The following is a 19,863-nucleotide window of genomic DNA, read 5'->3' as shown; positions in this document are numbered from 1 at the left end:
TTTAACCTGCAAAACCTCAAAGGAAACTGAGATTGAGAAATTTTACAGCTGAATAAGAACAAGGTTTCTCTTCGATAGGCAGCCTGTAACTATGTCTGCTGGTTAATTCTTGCATTGTGAGCTGTCAGATTTTAACTCTGATTTTAATTCTGAAAAACAGCAGAATTCACAATTTACCTGAGAATCACTGAGAGAGAGAAATGGCATCAAAGTAGGTTTCTCACTGTAGCCAGGCTGACAGTCAGAGCTCTGTTGAGCCAACCATCCCTTTAACATTAACTAGTAATGACTTCATGAACTTCTTCACAAATAAAATTTTAACCATTAGAAAAAACATTACCAATAATCATCCCACAGATGTAATATATCCATGAAGCCAGGTAACACACACCAATTAGTTAAACTGCAGGAATGTCTTAAAGACATAAAGACCTGGATGGCCGCTAACTTTCTGCTTCTTAATTCAGATCAAACTGAGGTTATTGTACTCGGCCCTGAAAATCTTAGAAATATGGTATCTAACCAGATTCTTACTCTGGATGGCATTACCTTGGCCTCCAGTAACACTGTGAGGAACCTTGGAGTGCAGGGTTAACCCAGGGCGGTAATGTTGTTTGTAATAGTGTTTTCATTCATTTATCTTATAATTTGTGAATCTGCAAACATTCCCACTCAGTCCTTATTTAAATGAAAGTAGCTATATTGTGATAGGGCTTGTTTATTGTTTTGTTATTTGTTTGTTTGTTTGTTTGTTTGTTTAGTCTTTGCTTTACTGTTACTTTATATGTTGTTTGTTTAATTTAAGGCTAAAAGAAAATTAAATCAATGAGAGGTAAAATTTGAGGGGGTAGGGACTAATAAGTGTATACTTCTGCCTACTCCTTTTCAAACAAAAGAATGGAATTATATTTTGTAATGATTGTGAATGCACATGTTTGAAATAAAAATGAACTGAACTGAACTGAATTTTTGACCAGGACATGTCCTTCAATGCACATATTAAACAAATATGTAAGACTGCTTTCTTCCATTTGTGCAACATCTCTAAAGTTAGAAATATCCTGTCTCAGAGTGACGCTGAAAAACTAGTTCATGCATTTATTACTTCCAGGCTGGACTACTGTAATTCATTATTATCAGGAAGTCCTAAAAACTCCCTGAAAAGCCTTCAGTTAATCCAAAATGCTGCAGCAAGAGTCCTGACAGGGACTAGAAAGAGAGAGCAGATTTCTCCTGTATTGGCTTCCCTTCATTGGCTTCCTGTTAAATCCAGGATTCAAAATCCTGCTCCTCACATACAAGGTCTTAAATAATCAGGCCCCATCTTATCTTAATGACCTTGTAGTACCATATCACCCTATTAGAGCACTTCGCTCTCACACTGCAGGCTTACTTGTTGTTCCTAGAGTATTTAAAAGTAGAATGGGAGGCAGAGCCTTCAGTTTTCAGGCCCCTCTTCTGTGGAACCAGCTTCCAGTTTGGATTCGGGAGACAGACACTATCTCTACTTTCAAGATTAGGCTTCAAACTTTCCTTTTTGCTAAAGCATATAGTTAGGGCTGGACCAGGTGACCCTGAATCCTCCCTTAGTTATGCTGCAATAGACGTAGGCTGCCGGGGATTCCCATGATGCATTGAGTTTTTCCTTTCCAGTCACCTTTCTCACTCACTATGTGTTAATAGACCTCTCTGCATCGAATCATGTCTGTTATTAATCTCTGTCTCTCTTCCACAGCATGTCTTTATCCTGTTTTCCTTCTTTCACCCCAACCAATCACAGCAGATGGCCCCGCCCCTCCCTGAGCCTGGTTCTGCTGGAGGTTTCTTCCTGTTAAAAGGGAGTTTTTCCTTCCCACTGTCGCCAAAGTGCTTGCTCATAGGGGGTCATTTCTCTGTATATATTATTGTAGGGTCTACCTTACAATATAAAGCACCGTAAGCAACTGTTGTTGTGATTTGGTGCTGTATAAATAAAATTAAATTGAAAGTGAAAGAGCAGCAACTATCCCAAAGGAAAGAATGAAAAAGAAGATCATCAGACAGATGACTTTGTTATTAATTCAGTGTATTTGATCACTTTGCTCAGTTATCATTGAATGATATTTACTTGCCACTGTGGTGAAACAACCTCAGAAACAAATTATAACTCAGACATGCGCGTGCATGTGGCGCTCAGCTCCCTGGACAAACACCACATCACCCTCTGAGTGCTTCCTGCTCCACAGCAGTGTCTTCATGTCCCCGGACGTTCATGTTGGTGCAGTGGTCCTGGGCACGAACCTCCTGATTGGCTGAGGTGTTTCTATGTGCAGTTTGCCGGGTCTGCCTGTGCCAGTCCTAATGTTGCTGAGTGTTGGTCTGATGCTCTTACACTGAAGATAACAAACTCATTCACGTACAGTAAGGTGATGATAAACTGCAGTCATACTTTTATCTTGATTTTAAACAACATTTTTCAGATATTTGGTTCAGTTTTTATTGCTAACATTGAACTGTAATCTGTGTACTTGGTTTTATTTCTTATTGGGTGTAGTTTACCATTGTGGCCACTTGATGGCGCACACTACTTGTTTAAAGTGAGTGAAAATGAAGCAGTTTTTGCTCCTCACTTAAATACTTTGGACAGAGAGACTTATTCCAGTGTTTAAACACTCAGTTTAAACACTTGGTGCATTTTCTATCTTCTATTATCAGTTAAATCTGAGTTTCGCAAATCATTGAATTTTTTTTTTTTTTACGCTTGTGTCCTAACTTGTATGAAATCTCTGACAAAGCACTAAAACCTGCTTTGGGGTAATAGCATAATATTACTATTAAGCTGTCACCTGTTCAGCTGTCATATCACTGTTATTCTGGTGTTAATAGGGGCTGATGGAAATGTCAGAGGTGGAAAAGCTGCAGGTGAAACAAAAGAAAAGCCAAAAGATAAACAAAGTTATCAGACTTTGTGTTTCCTCTCAAGGTGGTAATCTGTTTAATACTGGCTGATAATCCAATCCAACCATTCGGTGCACCAACAACATCATCTTCTTCAAAACTCTTCATCTGTCCCTCTGGCTGCAAACTGTGACGACAGGAGTCGTTTAATTTTCCTCTTTTCAGCCCAAACGTTCCTCTGCTGCTTTAATCATCTCCCAGTTTATTTGATTGAGATGCTTGAATAAAAATAAATAAATAATATTTTTAAATATTAGCTTTTTGAATCTATATATATGAAGATCAGCTGCTGAGAAAAGACCTGCAGCTGTGCTCAGCTGTAAACACTTGGCCTTGGTTGAAAATGCAAAATATGAACCAGGCATGAAGACACACAGAGAGTGAAAGGTCAACAGAGACTTTCTGCTTTAATGTATAAAGTTTGTTTCCTTGTTAATCATCCAGAGTGTAAACTGCCTTTTTACCTTGTGTGCAGCAGCAATTAGTGAGTTATTCATTTATTCTTATACATCACGTCTTTAAGAGAAGTTTTTTACTGGAAAAACACCAAAATCAGGTTCATGCTACAGTGTTTAGAACTTTCTTCACAGACTGACAGTTAAATATCATCTTTTTAATTTCATATTGCATTTTACTTTAGATACTGGTCAAATGTTTATTCTTCTCTCTCTTAAATAAACATAAATGCATGCAAAGGCTACAGTTTTACATGATTTAGTTCCAAAACACAAAAACCAGCTTGTTGGTTTCAAATGAAGCTGCAGTTAAACCAACAGTTCTTTCTTCAGTCTGCATTCACAAACCCCAGAAGGTATTTAAAAAGCACAAGGAGCACTATTTATATTTGAATATGAAGTATTGTCTGTCCAGATGTCTGAGACCACATAGAAAATCATTCAAGTTTAATAAAACATTAAAGTCATCAGAAGGTGTTAGAAACATTCAAACCTTGTAAGATGGACATGAAGTTCTTCTGATTGTGAGTATCTCTCTCAGCAGTCACATCTCTGCCTCAGCTACACCCAGAGGACACTTTGATCCACTCACCAGAGACTTTATCAATCCTCAGTCTTTATTCTCCCAGCAGAAATTTGTTTTCTATGTCTCGTGTGATGATGATTCACCAGAACGCAGTGAAAAGGAGCTCAGCATCAGGTCGCGGCTTGACTGGAGGTACGAGGCTCTTTTAAAATCTTTCGATGGTTCTGGAAACAAACTTGTGCCGTCCATGCTCCCTGAGTGCTGATGTTTTGGTTTCCACTCTATAAAAATATTCTTATTTACCATAATAACAACAAATATGATGATATTGAACCAGCTGACAATGGCATCATGTGCTTTTTAGAGAAATGTAGTTCTGCCTCATACAGTTAGCATGCTTTAACTAGATTCCTTTTTACTACTGCATTACAGAGACATGCAAGCATAACTATTCGCTCTTTAATTGTAAAAAGACTTGAGGTGAGGAAAAACAATAAAATAAGTAAACATTTTATTTTTATCGACGTCTAATAACAGCTTTGGCCCTAAAATGTGATACATACATAATTGCTGACAGATGTAAATTTGTTGCAATACTGACAAAAAGTCTGGATTTTGCTATTTTTACTCTAAAAAAATTATTAAAACATTAAAGGGAGTAAAACAAACAGATTAACATAAAACGTCTGAATTACATAAAAACGTATTTTTGCACAAATTTTCAGCCTCCGTGATTCAAAGTGAAGGTTTGCTGCCCTCCTGCGACTGAAGGAGCTCACACACCTGCGCTGCCTTCACGACACGTAGAAACTCGGACATCTCAGCTTCGTTTTCCTAACAATTCGGCTGACAAACACCCGCCGATTATAGTGACGTTTAGTAAAATCACTATTTAGATTTTTCCTTTGATCTCTTGACCTCATCGTTGTTCTTTTAACGGTAAAACGTGAAATACACACAGCGTGTCCTCCGGTCGCTCCAAGTCTCCGATCTCCTTTTTAACCACAGCCCGTGAACGCAGCACCAGGACCAGCCTGCCTCACATTGTTAACGTTGATTTCTCCCGTTCAAAGCAGCATTTTGTCTTCCGTGAGCCGAACCTGGATCACAGCCTCCCACTAACCGCATGAAATCTCGGCTTCGTCAGGCAGCGGGACCCCCACCGGCACACGGTAAGACCCCCACGGAGTAATCTGTAAACCCTCCGTTTCCCGGTGAGAAATCATTCCAGCTAAGGTTCATATCTCAGACTCCGGAGGAATAAAATGTTACCGAGGCGAGCCGTGCTGTTACTGCGGGGGGAGCTGAGGGGTCTGGTGGTTAAAGTAGTTGTTTTTTGGGGGGGGTGGGGGGGGGGCACTTTGTCACGGACGGTTAAACCGGGTCAGACACCTGTGCGGGTCCTGACGGCTCGTTATTCTGACTTTCCTCAGCAGTCATTTTCCTCACCGGGCTGAAAGCAGCAGCAGGAGGAGGTTAGCGTGTTTCCCATGGCTACACCAAGCGTCCACACGGGGGTTATTTGCATTCCTCTCCAGTCTGTGGCGACACGCATGCGTTATTATTATTATCTTTAAAACTGGCAGCCAGATAATTGAGCCGGGAGTCCGGGGGAAGAGCGGCCAGGTCAGCTCCGGGAGTCGTGACGTCGCCGGAGCTGCAGGTTCACCGCTCCGTCACTTTGGGCTCCTTTTGTTGACTGCACGCCCACCTTTCCCCGCAGCTGCACGGTTTCATAATCTAATGCTCTCTTTCTTCTGCCCTCCTCCTGTTGATCTCCTCTCCGTGTGGAAGCCCGAGCATGAGGAGGATCGGTGGCCGTTACCCTGCCCAGACCGGAGGCTGCTGGTAGGGATGGTGTCGCTGTGAAGAGCCGGTGTGACGAGCCTGTGGTCGGGGGAAGAAGTGCCTGGACAACATGACTGTTTTCAACCCGGAAAATGTGGAGGAATTTTATGACATCGGGGACGAGCTGGGGAGGTGAGTCCACACCGAGCTTATTTCTAATGCGCATCAACTTCCCCTTTCTGTGCCCGGGGCGGGGGGATGCTGGGAAAAGACCTTATTTTCATTTAGATAATAAATGTTTCAAAGTTTATTTAGCCCATCTGTGCAGAGCTGTGGTCCACGCGTGTCTGAATCCCCCCACTGTGAGTGAGCGAGTGTGATAAGCTGTGATTAATGCAGTCCATAATGCTTTGTCGTCAGTGATGAAGAGTTGCTGTGTCTTCCTGGGTTTTATTGCAGGAGGAGGGTGATGTAGATCTTTACAGGGAGAAGGTGTCCATCCTGGTTGTCACTCCGTGTGTGATTGGTCAAAGGTGGATGCTGATAATCAGGGTGAAGAAGCTGACTGTGTATGACACGCTGTGACAGAGCTGGACCTGAGTTTGGTTTGTAGTGATGCTCGAATGTGGCAGATGATTCCAAACATAACGTGTTTGTTGACTGGAGCAAACGGCTGACCTGGCTTTATCTTCCTCATCAAGCGAAAATCTCTCGTGCCGTCATCTTTGCTCGAGCTGAGCTGACAAAACCAGTCAGGGAGGGAGTTTGTTTGGGCTGCTAGAGAAGAGCGAGGACGTGCAACAGCACAGTGTTTATCTGGATGATGTTTTTAAGCCTTCATTGTAACCAAATGTAGGTTTTGGTTAATTGAACATCTTCACAAATGTTGTTTTTTAATTATAAGTTAGTTTAAGTGAAAGCAGATTAGTCACATGAAGGCTGTCCTGTTTTCACTGTGACTTTATTGCTGATTCGGTAAAAAAAAATGTTGTAATATTACGTAATAATAAAGGCAGAAATGATACAGCCAAGATGCATTCCAGCTCCCAGATGTGAGAGTCACAGCTGTGGAAGTGGATCTCTGAGTTTGTGGTTATGAAACATTGCTAATAATCAGCCAGCTGTTTTCTGCTCCTCGGGCCTTTGTAACGTTGCTGATTCTGTGTCGTGTGCAGGAAAGCCTGCGCTGCTGCAGCTGCTGTAGTAACAGAGACGATCGGGGAGCTGTGTGTAATGGGATTGAGTTTCTAACCTGAGGTAAAGTAGACGGCTACGTGAGCGCGATAGTCTCGATTGGCTGTTGCTCCAACACCGGGATCCGCTCTCTGTTGAGGATGGATGGGGAGAATAGAGAGCTGATATCATCATCCACCACCATTATTGAATCATCCTAAATGTTCCAGCATCTGGAGTGTTGGGATAGAAAATATTTGCTCAATTAGTCCTGTCATTTATGCATGCTGTTTGTTGGAGAGCGCTCCAGCAGCGAGGACTCAGAAATGAGTGTGTCTGTGGGAAACTTATTTTGCATGGGCACAAAGAGGCATGCACCATGTGTGCAGCTGGAACTAGACTTGTTCTTCTTTCTGCTGCGTCTTTTATGGGTGAGGTTAGTGTTACTTCTCCTCTCATCAGTCACTCAGAATCTGATGTATCTGAGTCCGGTGACGTCCTGCAGCGTCCTCAGGCGTCTCCTTGCTGCCGCGTCACGTTTTAATGATCTTTCCCATAGATGCTGCACACAGGTGGTCTTATGTAACACTCGGGCGCACTGATCAGCAGCACTCCCAAACTGGGCCTGACACCTCTGCATTAGCAGCCCACGTGTGTTGAAACGAGGCAAGAGGAGACATTTTTGTGCAGTTAAGCGTGCTCGCTGTGTCTGAATTGGAACACTTGTACTGTACAAACAGACGAGCTGCACAGGAAGAAGAAATCAGAGGTTTTGGATGAAAATGCAGAAACCACAGTGACTGTGCAGTCTTTATATATTTGTGTTGGTACTGGATGAACTTTAGGATAAACCAGAGTCTGTTAATGATGAAAGCTGGTGAGTCTTTCACTGTAAAGCCCAACATGCCTGCAGACTGAGGGGCTTTTGATCCGACTGTACTCCAGGCCTGCCGCTGGCTGCACTTGGATCAAGGCCCATTCTGTTTGGCAAAATGGGAAAATGGGAATTCACCCAGGCGGTGATTCTACCCTGTCACTGACACCGACACTGGCTGCTTAAGAGTTTATGCATGGAGGACCTGATGCCCGGTGAAGCCGAGCATCATGCATGAGCATCTCTGCGCAGCGAGCACGCAGGAACAAAGCCAAAGCATACATGTTAGCAGCGTGATCTTATATAATGCTGTCTATAAATGTTGCATTATTGCTGAAGCTCTCAGGCCTGTTCAGAATCACTGCTTCATCTTGATTTTTATCACCTCTGTGATCCGTGTGCCATTGCTCGCCCAGTTTTTCCAGCCTTTCAGAACACAACCTGGAAAACTGGAAATATTAGACGTGCCTAATAAAGTGTCAGTCAGAGAAACGATTGTGAAACTGCAGGTCAGCCGTTGAAGCTCCGGGCAAAGCATCAAGTTGTTGCTTGCGGAGCTGCGCTTTAAAAAGAGTGATGTGTCTGCACAATGTGCATCAAATTCATCCCTTTGAGTTTTCCCCAAAAACAAAAGTGCAGCGTGGAGCCCGGCTGGGTTCAGTTTAAAGGCCTCCTGACAGAAGTTGGCCTTTCATTTCAAAATAAAGCACCGACCACATCTGTGCTCAGCTGATCTCTGTAACTGCTTCACAGAAAAGTCTCACTTCACACCTCAGATCAGTAAGATTGTTGAAGACGTCGTATTTGCAGCATCTCAAAGGGTCTGTTGTTTGACGCCTCCTCAGTGTGATGCTTAAGTGTCGGGTGAAGCACTGCTGCAGTGTTTTAATGGTGGTGATGTTAGACTGCAGAGACACAAGCATTCAGGCTCAGAGCTTCTGTCGCTGCAGGGCTTTTTTTTACCCCATCAAACCTTTTAGTTTGTTTTGCTTCCATTATCAGTGCCTCTGCAGTGCATTATGGGTTGTCCGTGACAGCCGGCGCGTGTGTTTTCTTAATTAAACGATTAAATAACAGTGTTTATGTGGTGCTCCTCTGCAGAGGCCTCAGTTAGCAGGTGCTTTATGACACACAATACAATCAGCTGTCCAGGCAGTGAGTTCCTCGCCTCGTCCATGGACTTCAGCTGTACCTCCTTGGACTGGTCCCCAGTGAGCCCAGTGCAGCGGGACTTTAACCAGTTATCCACCTGCTGCAGGTGCTGGTTAGAAATCTCCAAACTAGAAGGCTCCGACTGCAGGGCGACACTCGCTGGAGAGGCAGCTGAATGAAATGCAGCTCTGACCTACGCAGGGAGAAAGCTGGAGATGATGCATGACTCCCAGACGGGACGTAAGACAGAAATCAGCGTCAGTGGCAGACGACGCTGGCCAGCTGATATCTGATCTCTGAGTTGATGCCAGTACTGCTCTAGAATAACAGTAAACCTCTGTGTGGGTCTAAGCAGAGCATGCGGTCATGCTGACTGCCTCAGCAAGCCTGCATGAAGAGACGGGCACAGCTTGCACTTCGGTCATGTGAGTCGAGTTCTGCTTTCTTATTTTTTTGGATTCGTTTATTTCTTTTGTGGCGGGAGATTCAGGGCTGTCACGTGTTTAGAGATACGCTGACTCGGCCTTTTTTTCCTGATTGAGAGAGAAAAATGACACGAGCCCACTCCCACTGTGGAATCCATTTGCTGTGTGCTTTTCATCGGGTCCACGTGGCAGTTTTACACTTTGCATATTTTTGCAGGGCTGCTGTGGCTCCATCGTTAGTCTGCATTCATCTGACCGCTGTGTGGCTCTCTACCAGTTAGCCCTCCTATTGTGTGTGTGTGTGTGTCTGTGTGTGTGTGTGTGTGTGTGTGTGTGTGTGTGTGTGTGTGTGTGTGTGTGTGCGTGTGTGTGTGTTCATAGAGGAGGAGGGGAGGCTGTAGCTCTAAAAAGATTCTGCAATGCAAATGAAGGTAAAAGCATTAAGCTGAGGCTGCGTTTGGGCTTCATCGGGAAAACTCCCCAAAGACGAATCGCTGTGAATACAAAACAGGATTATTTGAAGAATCCACCCAGGATCCTGTGTCCTGGATTCAAAGACGATATCATTTCAAAATATTTTTCCCTGAACAAATCTTTTCTTCATTTATTTATTTATTGTTTATGGAGGACACTGACAGTAAAGCTGCTCCAGCACAGTCAGCAGCAGGAATCAGCATGCACTCGGTGCAGACGCTGCCCCAACCAGCTACTGACCTACATTTACCCCCCCATCACCACCCTTGGTTATTCTGTTGGGTGGAGGGGCAGTCTGGGAAGCAGGAGTGGCCTTGATGAAGCCTGTCACTCACCCACCCTCCCCCCCCGTCCTCCCCCTGGATCCCAGGGAGCGGCAGTGCAGTCATATCAGGACTACTGCGCCGCTGTGCTGCAGCAGCAGTGCATTAGCTCCAGTGTGGTCGTTACATACTTTGGTGTGACTGTCCAACACAATAGATTTATAAAAACCTTAAAGTGGAGTACTTTTAAAAATGAGGACAGGCCCGCTCGTCTGCTGACGCCTGCTCTGCATTAAATGCATCAGTGACTGTCGGTGTGAACAAAGACAGCCCGGTGCATAAAGGCGGAGCAGAGGCAGCACTGATCACTGATGGTGTTGTAATGTCTGCACTGTGTTTTTTTTATTGGTGTGCGATCTCATCATTTGCATTTTGGAAGCTCCGTGTCTCTGAACTGTGGTCGCTGCCTGGATGCATCTCGCTGTCACATAAAGGAATCTCTGTATGTTGACCTTTCACCTGACCGCCACACTAAAGTCAAACCAGAGGATTCAGCATCCTCCACGTCTTTGATTCTGGCGTCATAAAGTTGCACGCGCTCAGTGAAGCCAGATAGAAAACTCAAGTTTTTCGACCCACACTGAGCTGCTCTGTTTGCAGTTTGTCCAAACTGCCCACACCCACAGACGAGATATCAGGATAACAACACGACTAATGTGTTCTCTTAGTACTCGCTGAATATTCAGAGGCTCTGTGGAAGAAATGATTTACTGCTGATCTCATACTAACAGAGTTCAGGCTCAGTCTGAGTGAGAAATCCTTTCAGCGTTTCTTCGTTGCCCACACTTGGCATCATCTTTCCGACTGCACATTTCTCTGATCATGATATTAGTACGTGTCGCATGTATTTGGAAGTTTTGGAAGTTTTAGGCCAGAGTAGTGAGAGGAGGCTGCTGTGGGATACAGCGATTAATCCTCTGAGATTTGAGGGTTTTTCTGATCAGATGTCTTTGCTTTTATTATTGACGTATCCCTGGATGATTAAATGAGTAAATAAAATATAGAAATATTAATAGAATTAATGCAATTTTAAAATTTGTTGTTATATTAGTTTATTGTGTAATAAATCAAATCTTTAGAGTAACTGATATTTAAAAGGACTCTTTTAAAACCATTTCAGGACCGTGTGCGGTGCTTTTATTCCCGTCCTCTGTGCTCGGTGTCGGGCAGGTTGGACGAGCTGTTAGTCGATCTATTGAGAAAGCTTTACGCTGCAGCAGAGGCCGAGCAATCAGCCCCGTCTGATCCTGCACTGCACTGTGAGGAGGTAAAATGAGCACGTTTCAGTCCATATGTTCCAGCTTATCAGAAGATTGGTGGTAACTGGAAACCAAGCCTCAATAACCGGGTCAAAGGGCCAAAGTGGGAGTCATATAGATGCTGGTCATAAATCCTGATCAGAGTAAAACATCCCGACTCTTGTTTGTGTATCTGCTGCTTTGCTGTATGTATTTACATTCAGTCATTAACACACTTGTGTGCAGCACTGAGTGCACGCACACCCTGAGCTTCAGCCTGCCAACATTAGCAGGAGTAATAAGTAGTACGTGAGTCAGAGGAGCATCTAATGTTCCTGTGGCCTCGAGATTATCATTAAAGACAGACGAGGTGGAAAAAACCGTAAACAAGACGAGTCAGCTGTGAGAAGAGTTGATCAGGACTCGTGAGCAGAGTTTGTGTCTCCGAGCTCTGAGGCTGACTGTAGTCTGGTTATTCTGCACTTAGACTCAAATTGAAATCAGCTCACGAGTCGAATTGAACTCGGACTCACTTGGAATATCCTCGCCGAGCGTAATGAGTTATTTTCAATTAATCTCTGCAGTCAGGGCGGGATGATTGGATTCCTGCTGCTGTGTTAGCGGGTGAATGGCAGGGGATTGGCGCCGTGCGTGAAGCTGAGTGTGTGTTGGAGCGCACGTGAGACGCGCTACAACCCTTTGCGGTCAATTAGGAGAGACGTGCAGGCGGTGGAGCGTGGAAACCGAGTGGATGTAAACGGTGGAGGAAGACAACTTCTCCCGTTTCTGTCTCTCATCTTCTGCAACTTTTCAAGCTTAAACTCTCCTGCAGGGTTTTCCTCCTGCTGTTAACAGGAACGACTCTGATGACTGCATTTAGATAAACTGCACGCAGCCTTCTTCTCTCGGCGCATGAACGACTCCAAACTCTAATGAAAACGTGCACTTGAAAGCGATGCTGCGTCTCTTTTGTTTCATGTTCACTTGAACTGATATCGCTGCGTAACTCCTCGTCTCGTTCCTTAGAATATCTGTCTTCTTTTCACACATGCTCGCCCACTGGTGACAGTGAGGGCTAATCAAAGGCTACGATGAAAGCAGCTTGTGTTCAACTAAATAAACGTAAAAGTTCAAATGTGAATGTTAAAAAATGAGCATGCCACCAGACCACGGAGGTCTGCAGATGCATCTTTCAGTAATGGGTCAGTGTGCAGAGAGCAGACAAACCCGAGTGGGTACGTCAAAGACCAACAATCACAACAACGTTGGGTTGATACAAAGAAACATTCACGGACGGCTGAACCTGTGAGCCGAGAAAGATGCTCCTTTGGACACAACTACAGTCCAGTGCTGTTACCTGCTACTGCAGCGTGACTCGTCTCTGCGTCCTGTGTGGGCTTACATAAAGGATCATTTGAAACGCTACGAGTAAAATATCGTTAATCCTTGAGCGGATTAAGTGTCACTGTTGGAAAAATATTCTGAGGGCTTAAAGTATAACTACTGTAAACAGTATATTAGGTAAAGCCTCGTTTGGGCTGCGGTCACCGCAGACACGGCGCTGATGTGATGTCACATGACTACATGATCAGAGAACACAGTCTCACTCTCTCTGTCACGCCCACAGTTATTTGGTGCTGTTTGGTCTGAGTTGCGTTCTTATGCCTCACATAAACAGGAATTCTTCTGATCCTGTTGACCTTCACAGATCCTCCTGACAGACGTTTCCAGCTGCGTGTTTTTAGTTGGACTCGTGAGATAAGGAGAGGAAAACGAGCAGGAGCTTTCAAAATGAACTTTTAATTAATGCTGACAAAGTCAGACTGGAGGTGTTCAAAGATTCAAACTGTAACGTCATCGTTTAGCATCTGAATGTCGTCTCCTGCCTACTTGTCATTTTTGAAATTGTCTCATTACTGCGAGGTCACATCAGCTCAGAGCGTCTCTGCTCAACCTACAGAACCAGTCTGTGCGCCTGCTGATTTCCCCTGAGTCACGGCGGAGTTAACCGGCTCGAAACTTGCTGAATGTCAGTTTCGTCAGACATATGGGGGCCCTGTTTGAAAAAGCAGAAAGAAAGCCCTCCTCTCCTGCTGCCGTCTCCTCAGTGAACTGTGCAGGAGTCCAGAACTTCCCTTAATTTACACAAAGTGCTAAATAAAGTTTGTCGTGTTTTTCTTTAACAAATGCAGCGCATTAGTACCCACAGCAGACAGGTAACTCATCGCCTCTGTAAACACACATCTCTAATACGCTGAATAAATTAGCATTTTTGATTCTTAGTACCAGAAGCTTTCACTCATATTCAGCCTATAAACGCACCAGCAGCCCCACAGACTGCACAGTTTAGCCGGGTACACTCGTCATGATTGTCAGACCATCAGACGTGATGATTGATCGAGCCGGTCGGACGGGGTCTGTTCCAGCGGCCTCATCGGTGTTTACAGCCTGCAGATGAAGTCACGTGTAGATTGTACAATATGGGCTTAAACGTTCATATTTCTGTAAACATGAAACATGTTTGATTAGTTATGAATTCAATTTAAATTCAGTTTTATTTACACAGCACCAAATCACAACAACAGTCACCTCAGGGCGCTTTATATTGTACAGTAGACCCTACAATAATACATACAGAGAAAAACCCAACAATCATATGACCCCCTATGAGCAAGCACTTTGGTGACAGTGGGAAGGAAAAACTCCCTTTTAACAGGAAGAAACCTCCAGCAGAACCAGGCTCAGGGAGGGGCGGGGCCATCTGCTGCGACCGGTCGGGATGAGAGAAGGAAGACAAGATAAAGACATGCTGTGGAAGAGAGACAAAGATTAATAACATGAATGATGCTGTTGTTCAGTTTGAGATGTTTTCGTTCTGTAATTCTTGGCAGAACCAGTCGGTGCCTGTTTGACCATTAACGTCGGTGCTTTGGGTGAAAGAAACCTTCATTTCTTCATGATTGATTCATGATGATTTATTGTTTTGAGACCTGCACAGTTCATCAGCCCTTTCCACTGTTTCACCTGTTTTTTTTCCATCGTTTTTCTACTTATCTCTGGGTATTTGTACACATCAGTGTGACTGCAAGGATTCTTCCAGGATGATTATATTTGCTTGCTGGCATTCAGTCGTCCTCTCAGAGTTACAGCAGGACAGCCCGCTGGGATCAGAACTTTGTCTCTGCAGCGTCTGAAATCTTTGAAGATCCTGGAGGCTGTTGGTCGTAACAAGTGTGAAGATGGCAAAGGAAACCTTTCACCTCTCCTCTTTACCTTTAAGCACAATGTCTCCATTGTTTGTGCCGTTGAAAGCTTGGGCCTGGGGGAGGTGACTGACATTCCTGCGACACTTGAATGTCTTTTCACTCTGGCTGTAGACGAGGGCAAACACTGCCTGCCTCTCATTTAGCTTTCTGTCAGTTATCTCTCCATCAGAGGAGACATTATTAGTTTCTTGAACCTGCAGTTGTGTCTGAATGAGACTCCTCCCCCCTGAGTCACACCTGGCTGCCAGGCTGGGAAACAGCTGAGCGGAGGAAAAAGTCTGTTCAGCAGAAAGTTAGCAGTCGTAATGTGAACGCTGCCCTTATTCACAGGGGGCTGCCACAGTAGACGGATCCACATGGCAGACTTTCACACTGAGTGGCCTCCTTCATGCAGCCCTCACAGGGATTTGGGTCTGCTCCTGGTCTCGAACCGCCGATCTTTTATCTGTTAGGCAAAAGTGCTCACCACCAGGCTAATGTAGTCACTTTAAAAACCCTCACTGATCTTCTGTGTGTGTATTCATATCTTTGTGAAGTACAAAAATTGGAAGTTTAGTAAACTTATGGGGACCAAAATTCTGGTCCCCAGAAGTTTAAAGGCGTTTATGAGACTCATAATGTGATTTTTGATGGTTAGGGTAAGGGGCCAGGGAAAGCCTTATGTCAATGAGATGTCCTCACTAAGTTTGAAAACGAGTTTGTGTGTGTGCCGATGGACAGGTGGCGTGGCCCGTACTCACACACACACATACAGGTGTGCGACACCTGCTACAAAATACCGTTTTGTGCTCTCCTGCAAATATTTTAGTCCCCGAGTATGTTGTGACATATAAATGATGAAGTATTTAATCAGCTGCGTCTCCACGGAGTCTCTGCTGCAGCCGGTCGTCTCCGGTACGCTCGCCTCGGTGACGCAGCCACGAGCGAGTGCACTTTCAGAATAAGAGCGATTTAACTCTCTGCTTTTATACTGACCGCAGACAAATAACATTTTATTTCAGAAATGCTAAAGTGGGTCATGTTATATCCAGGTGTGTTGCTCAGGTGAAGTCTGTTTGTTGGAAACATGACGTCATACATCAGACCGATCATTTCATCACTGATACAGTTAAACAGCTGAGACTCAGCGGGCACCTTTGCATAACAGATTAACCACACGGTAAGATAACTACAGGAAGGTTGGGTCATGTCCACGTCAACCGTGTATCAATGCTCCTTTTTTACAGTCTTATTATAAGATTGTTGAAACTGGTTTTTAATGTAGAGCCATTAAAGCCCGAGCGGAGCGATGCTGAGCCCTGTCGGAGGCGCAGTGAAGCTCTCAGGGCGTTAATAACGTTTAATAACTTTCACAGGTGTCAGAAAAACTCCTGATAAAATCCTTATCTGAACACAAACACTCGCACACGCGCTGTTTACACCCACCCAGGATTATCTACCGCACTCTTCCTTCCTCCACCCAGCGCCGGTTCCTCCGCTCAGTCTCTCGGCCCTGTTGCCGTGGTTACCCTTCCGCCGTACACAATGGCGCGGCGGTTGCGTAATGTTTTTTCTGCCGGTGCAGTTTGTGGCCCACACTACCGCAGAGTGGGCCGGGAGCACTCCAAGCTGGGCTCCCACACTTGGCTCCGTGCTAATGAAAAGCCTGTCCTCACCGGGGAGTTTTCACGCTGAGTCACGGCGGACGCGCTGAAACCTGCGGCCGCTGCCCTGCTGCAGAGGCTTTGTCCTTTGACTTCTCTGTTATTGAGCTGCAGAGGTGCTGCAGTCACAGTCTGATGATCTCTTCTGTTTCTGCTGAGACTCAGCTGCCCGTGGAAACAGAACCGGTGTGAAAAAGAGCGACTGGCCTCTGTTTGTTTGTAACCTTGTGTCTATCAGGATAACCTGTGGCTCCTGCATTGTGGTGGCATTATGAATATGCCACGACACACCCGTGACCTTTGCAAGCAGAGCCAATCAGAGACATTCAGGAATATATGTTTCATTTTATGTGGAAATGTGCAGTCTTCCACTCACAGGCCTGATATTCCCTCGTACTAACAGCAGTTTTTAAAAACCATCAGATCTCTCTCATTGATGATCAGCCCACATAAATAATGTGAAGCTGCTAACTCACAAACAAAAGTGTAAAACTGTGCTGATTATTCAGAAATGCAGCATCTGCATTAAGGCTGGCTTAATAAATTAAATTAAGTACAAACTATAACGATGCCACTTACACACTTTTTATGCAAAACTTGTAGTTTTTATATTTGTTTGTTGCTGCACTCTGGACGCCTGTTTTAATTTAAAGATGACACATAATCAAGTTCAGTATAAAGGAGAACCAGCAGCCATGTGTTGGTGAGAAAAATCCTTTGACGGTTGTGACTGTCAGTAAAGTTTCAGCTGGTCTTACTGTAAAATCAGCTGACGATAAGAGCGGCACTCGAGGTTCAGAATGGGAGGGGCAGTAACTGATTATCATCTGTCAGCAGTCTGTGGTTTCACTTCACTGTTTCTGTGCGTTGTCATCTCTATTTATTATTTCCTTCAGCATGTTTGCAGCCAACGAGCATCAGATGCAGAGGAAGTGTGGAGAGCTGAGCAGGAGCAGGCTGATGTTGTGAATGTGGACGCTGACACAGGCTGGCCTGCAGAGCGCTGGGACTGTATTCATCCCCCGTGAGCCAAAGACAGTTTAATTAAGTAGAGAAGCAGGGCTTTAATTGAAGTGAGCAGGCACGTTTAAAGGGATGCATCACCCAAAACAAAGGCTGTTAGTTCCCTTCTCTTTATATGATAAAATAAACACGACACAGAGTCTTTCAGGGGTTTGTTGTTGGAGAAAATGTTCTTGTCGTCGTGTTTGAAGGAATTCAAACCTTTGTGGAGACCTTCCTGGGGAATCTGATTAAATCTGAGCTGGTCTCCACTGATGCGCTGCTGTTTTTCTCTCACTGTGGAGCAGTTTGGCACTGATGCAGCGATTTGTATCCCCATCAAATATTCATCTCTGATTTTAAAAGCAAAATGCACCGTCACTCAGCACCTCGAGGGTCTGTCAGTGTGAAGCTTTGACAGCGAGCAGCGAACCACTCAGTGCATCGAGGTCATTACCTGGAAGGTGAGCCAGAAAACTGCTGAACATCTGATGGAGCTGCTGGCCTCGGTTTCTTAGTGCTAATTAAAGGATAACACAGTCATATATTTCACATTACATTACTTTTACACAGCAGTATTTTAATAGCCATACTGTACGATGAGTATTCGCACAGACCGGGTCCTCGCTTGGAAACTGCACACAGACAGAAGGTGAAGATGACACATTAGTGTACCAAGGAAAAAAAAAACAATTTTTATATCATCTAAGATCAAAGCTTCAACATCAGGAAACACTGCGAGCTACTAACCCTCCAGAGTTTCAGGTATTCACGTCACATCTTTGTAGAAACCCTCCTGCAGCAGAACGAGGCTTCTTCTGCTGTCAGCTCGTTTTAGTCGTATACACACACAGTTGTCACACTGGATGCATTCACAGCTAACCGCTGCTGTCCACGGAGACGGCACTGCTGATGCTCGTAACTGGTCAACCTGACGTTTAAAGATGGCTGCACTCGTTTATATCATAAATACTGGTAGCTAAACAAATGATTTCATTTTTAAATGTCGGTTCTGCTGCAGCTCTGACTGACAGCAACATCTGTCTGAAAACCTGCGAGGTGAGAGGTAAATGGATGCGGCCTCCATGAAGCGGCGTGCTCCTGCAGCACTTGGAGGCAGAAAACGAGCACGTGGACGTGGACTGGCATAAACTGTCATGTAGCCACATTCAGTGCAGGTGTGTGCGTGCTACCTGCAGGAAGCCGAGGCTGCCGGTGCGAGCGCGGCTAATATTAGCCGCTCGGCAGATTGATCTGACAGTTTGTGCATGGCCTGCATTTCAAATATGTTTTGTTATCAAATCGTGTGATTAACAGTTTCACATGAATCTTAAACCTGCGCGAGCGTCTGGTAAAGACGTGCTTAGACTTGTCCACTGCACTGAACTCAAGTTTCACTATTTTCTCAGTTTTTTTCTTACTTTTATCTTTTTACTTTCAGATTTTCTTTACTTTTGTTGTGCATGTACAGTGACAGTAAAGGGCTATTCTGTTCTACTCTTTACTTCTATTATATACTAATCTAGTCTATTCTATACTATTCTATTCTAAATTAGAGGGCATGAACTTCTATGAAAGCACGTCTCCCAGAGCGGTCAAACTAACTCTTCGCAGCACAGTGTCTGATATGTGTAATGACTGTTCATGTGACCAAAGCCTTCATGCAGGGTGATGACAGGACCACATTGGTGTCCTACATTAGGAGGAGGGGAAAGCACACATTCATACTTCATTCAATAAACAGAGGCTTTAACTATAAAACTGTATTTCTGTTTATTCCGCTCACCGTAGATGCTGAACTGAACGTGACCTGCAGAGGAATACTTGAGTTTTAACTGCTGCCGGGCGCCATAATGGATCAGGTTAAATATAAAGTGTGCAGGTCACACACCTATCCAGGGTTTGACGAGCATGCCTCTCTTTATCTCTCCCTGGCAGGCCTCGCTGATGAACGATCCCATCAGCCAATGATCGGGCAGCATAAAAGCCGCTTTGTCACAGAGCTGACGGGCAGCGAGCCTCGTGCCAGATTACAGCGGCTCCCTTTTATTAGATTTCTCCATTATCGAACCTGAAACGTAGACCTGTGTTTAATGGCCTCGGATCTCTTTCAGTAAACCGTCTCCATCAGTGGATGGTGAAGTTTATTAGGCGGATGTGAGACGAGCACAATGGATCACCCAAAACAGCTTTGGGAGGTTCATTTAAATAAGCTCATACATGATGATCATGAAGACATTTGTCTTTATTTATCACATGTCCTACAGTAGTTTATTAGTAATGCAGGAGAAACACACACATGGAATAGTGTGATTTTCACTCATGCTGTGACTGTTTTCTTTGTAAAGGCTGACAGACGTCTATTTATCATCGCTTGTTTCGTTTCACCGCGTCTTTACAGGACGCTGTTACAGGAGAGACGTTTGATCTCAGGTGTTTGCAGCGATCGATGCACCAGTGAAGCGGTCCGCCTCACTGATGTGTTTGGGGTTTTTGCAGTTACATTAAAACACAATAAAAGTTCCTCATCAAACCATCTCTGTTCACAGTTTAAAGAAAAGCAGCGTTTTCAGCTGCCAGTCTGTTC

At 44.5% G+C, this 19,863-nt stretch overlaps 1 protein-coding gene across 2 annotated transcripts in view; it reads left to right on the top strand.

Moving 5' to 3' along the window:
• Window positions 1-4,651: 4,651 nt before the first annotated feature.
• dapk1 (death-associated protein kinase 1) overlaps window positions 4,652-19,863 on the top strand; it is a 69,722-nt gene continuing 54,510 nt past the window's right edge. For both annotated transcript variants that reach the window (XM_063490656.1, XM_063490657.1), the window contains exons 1-2: window positions 4,652-5,090; window positions 5,713-5,898. In XM_063490656.1, coding sequence (XP_063346726.1) covers window positions 5,837-5,898 — 62 coding nt within the window. In that variant the 5' untranslated portion in view covers window positions 4,652-5,090; window positions 5,713-5,836. The remainder of the gene's footprint in view (window positions 5,091-5,712; window positions 5,899-19,863) is intronic.

Source organism: Pelmatolapia mariae, linkage group LG12 (genome assembly GCF_036321145.2).
Source record: "Pelmatolapia mariae isolate MD_Pm_ZW linkage group LG12, Pm_UMD_F_2, whole genome shotgun sequence".
NCBI lineage: Eukaryota > Metazoa > Chordata > Actinopteri > Cichliformes > Cichlidae > Pelmatolapia > Pelmatolapia mariae.
This window is presented reverse-complemented; position numbering and strand designations above follow the sequence as displayed.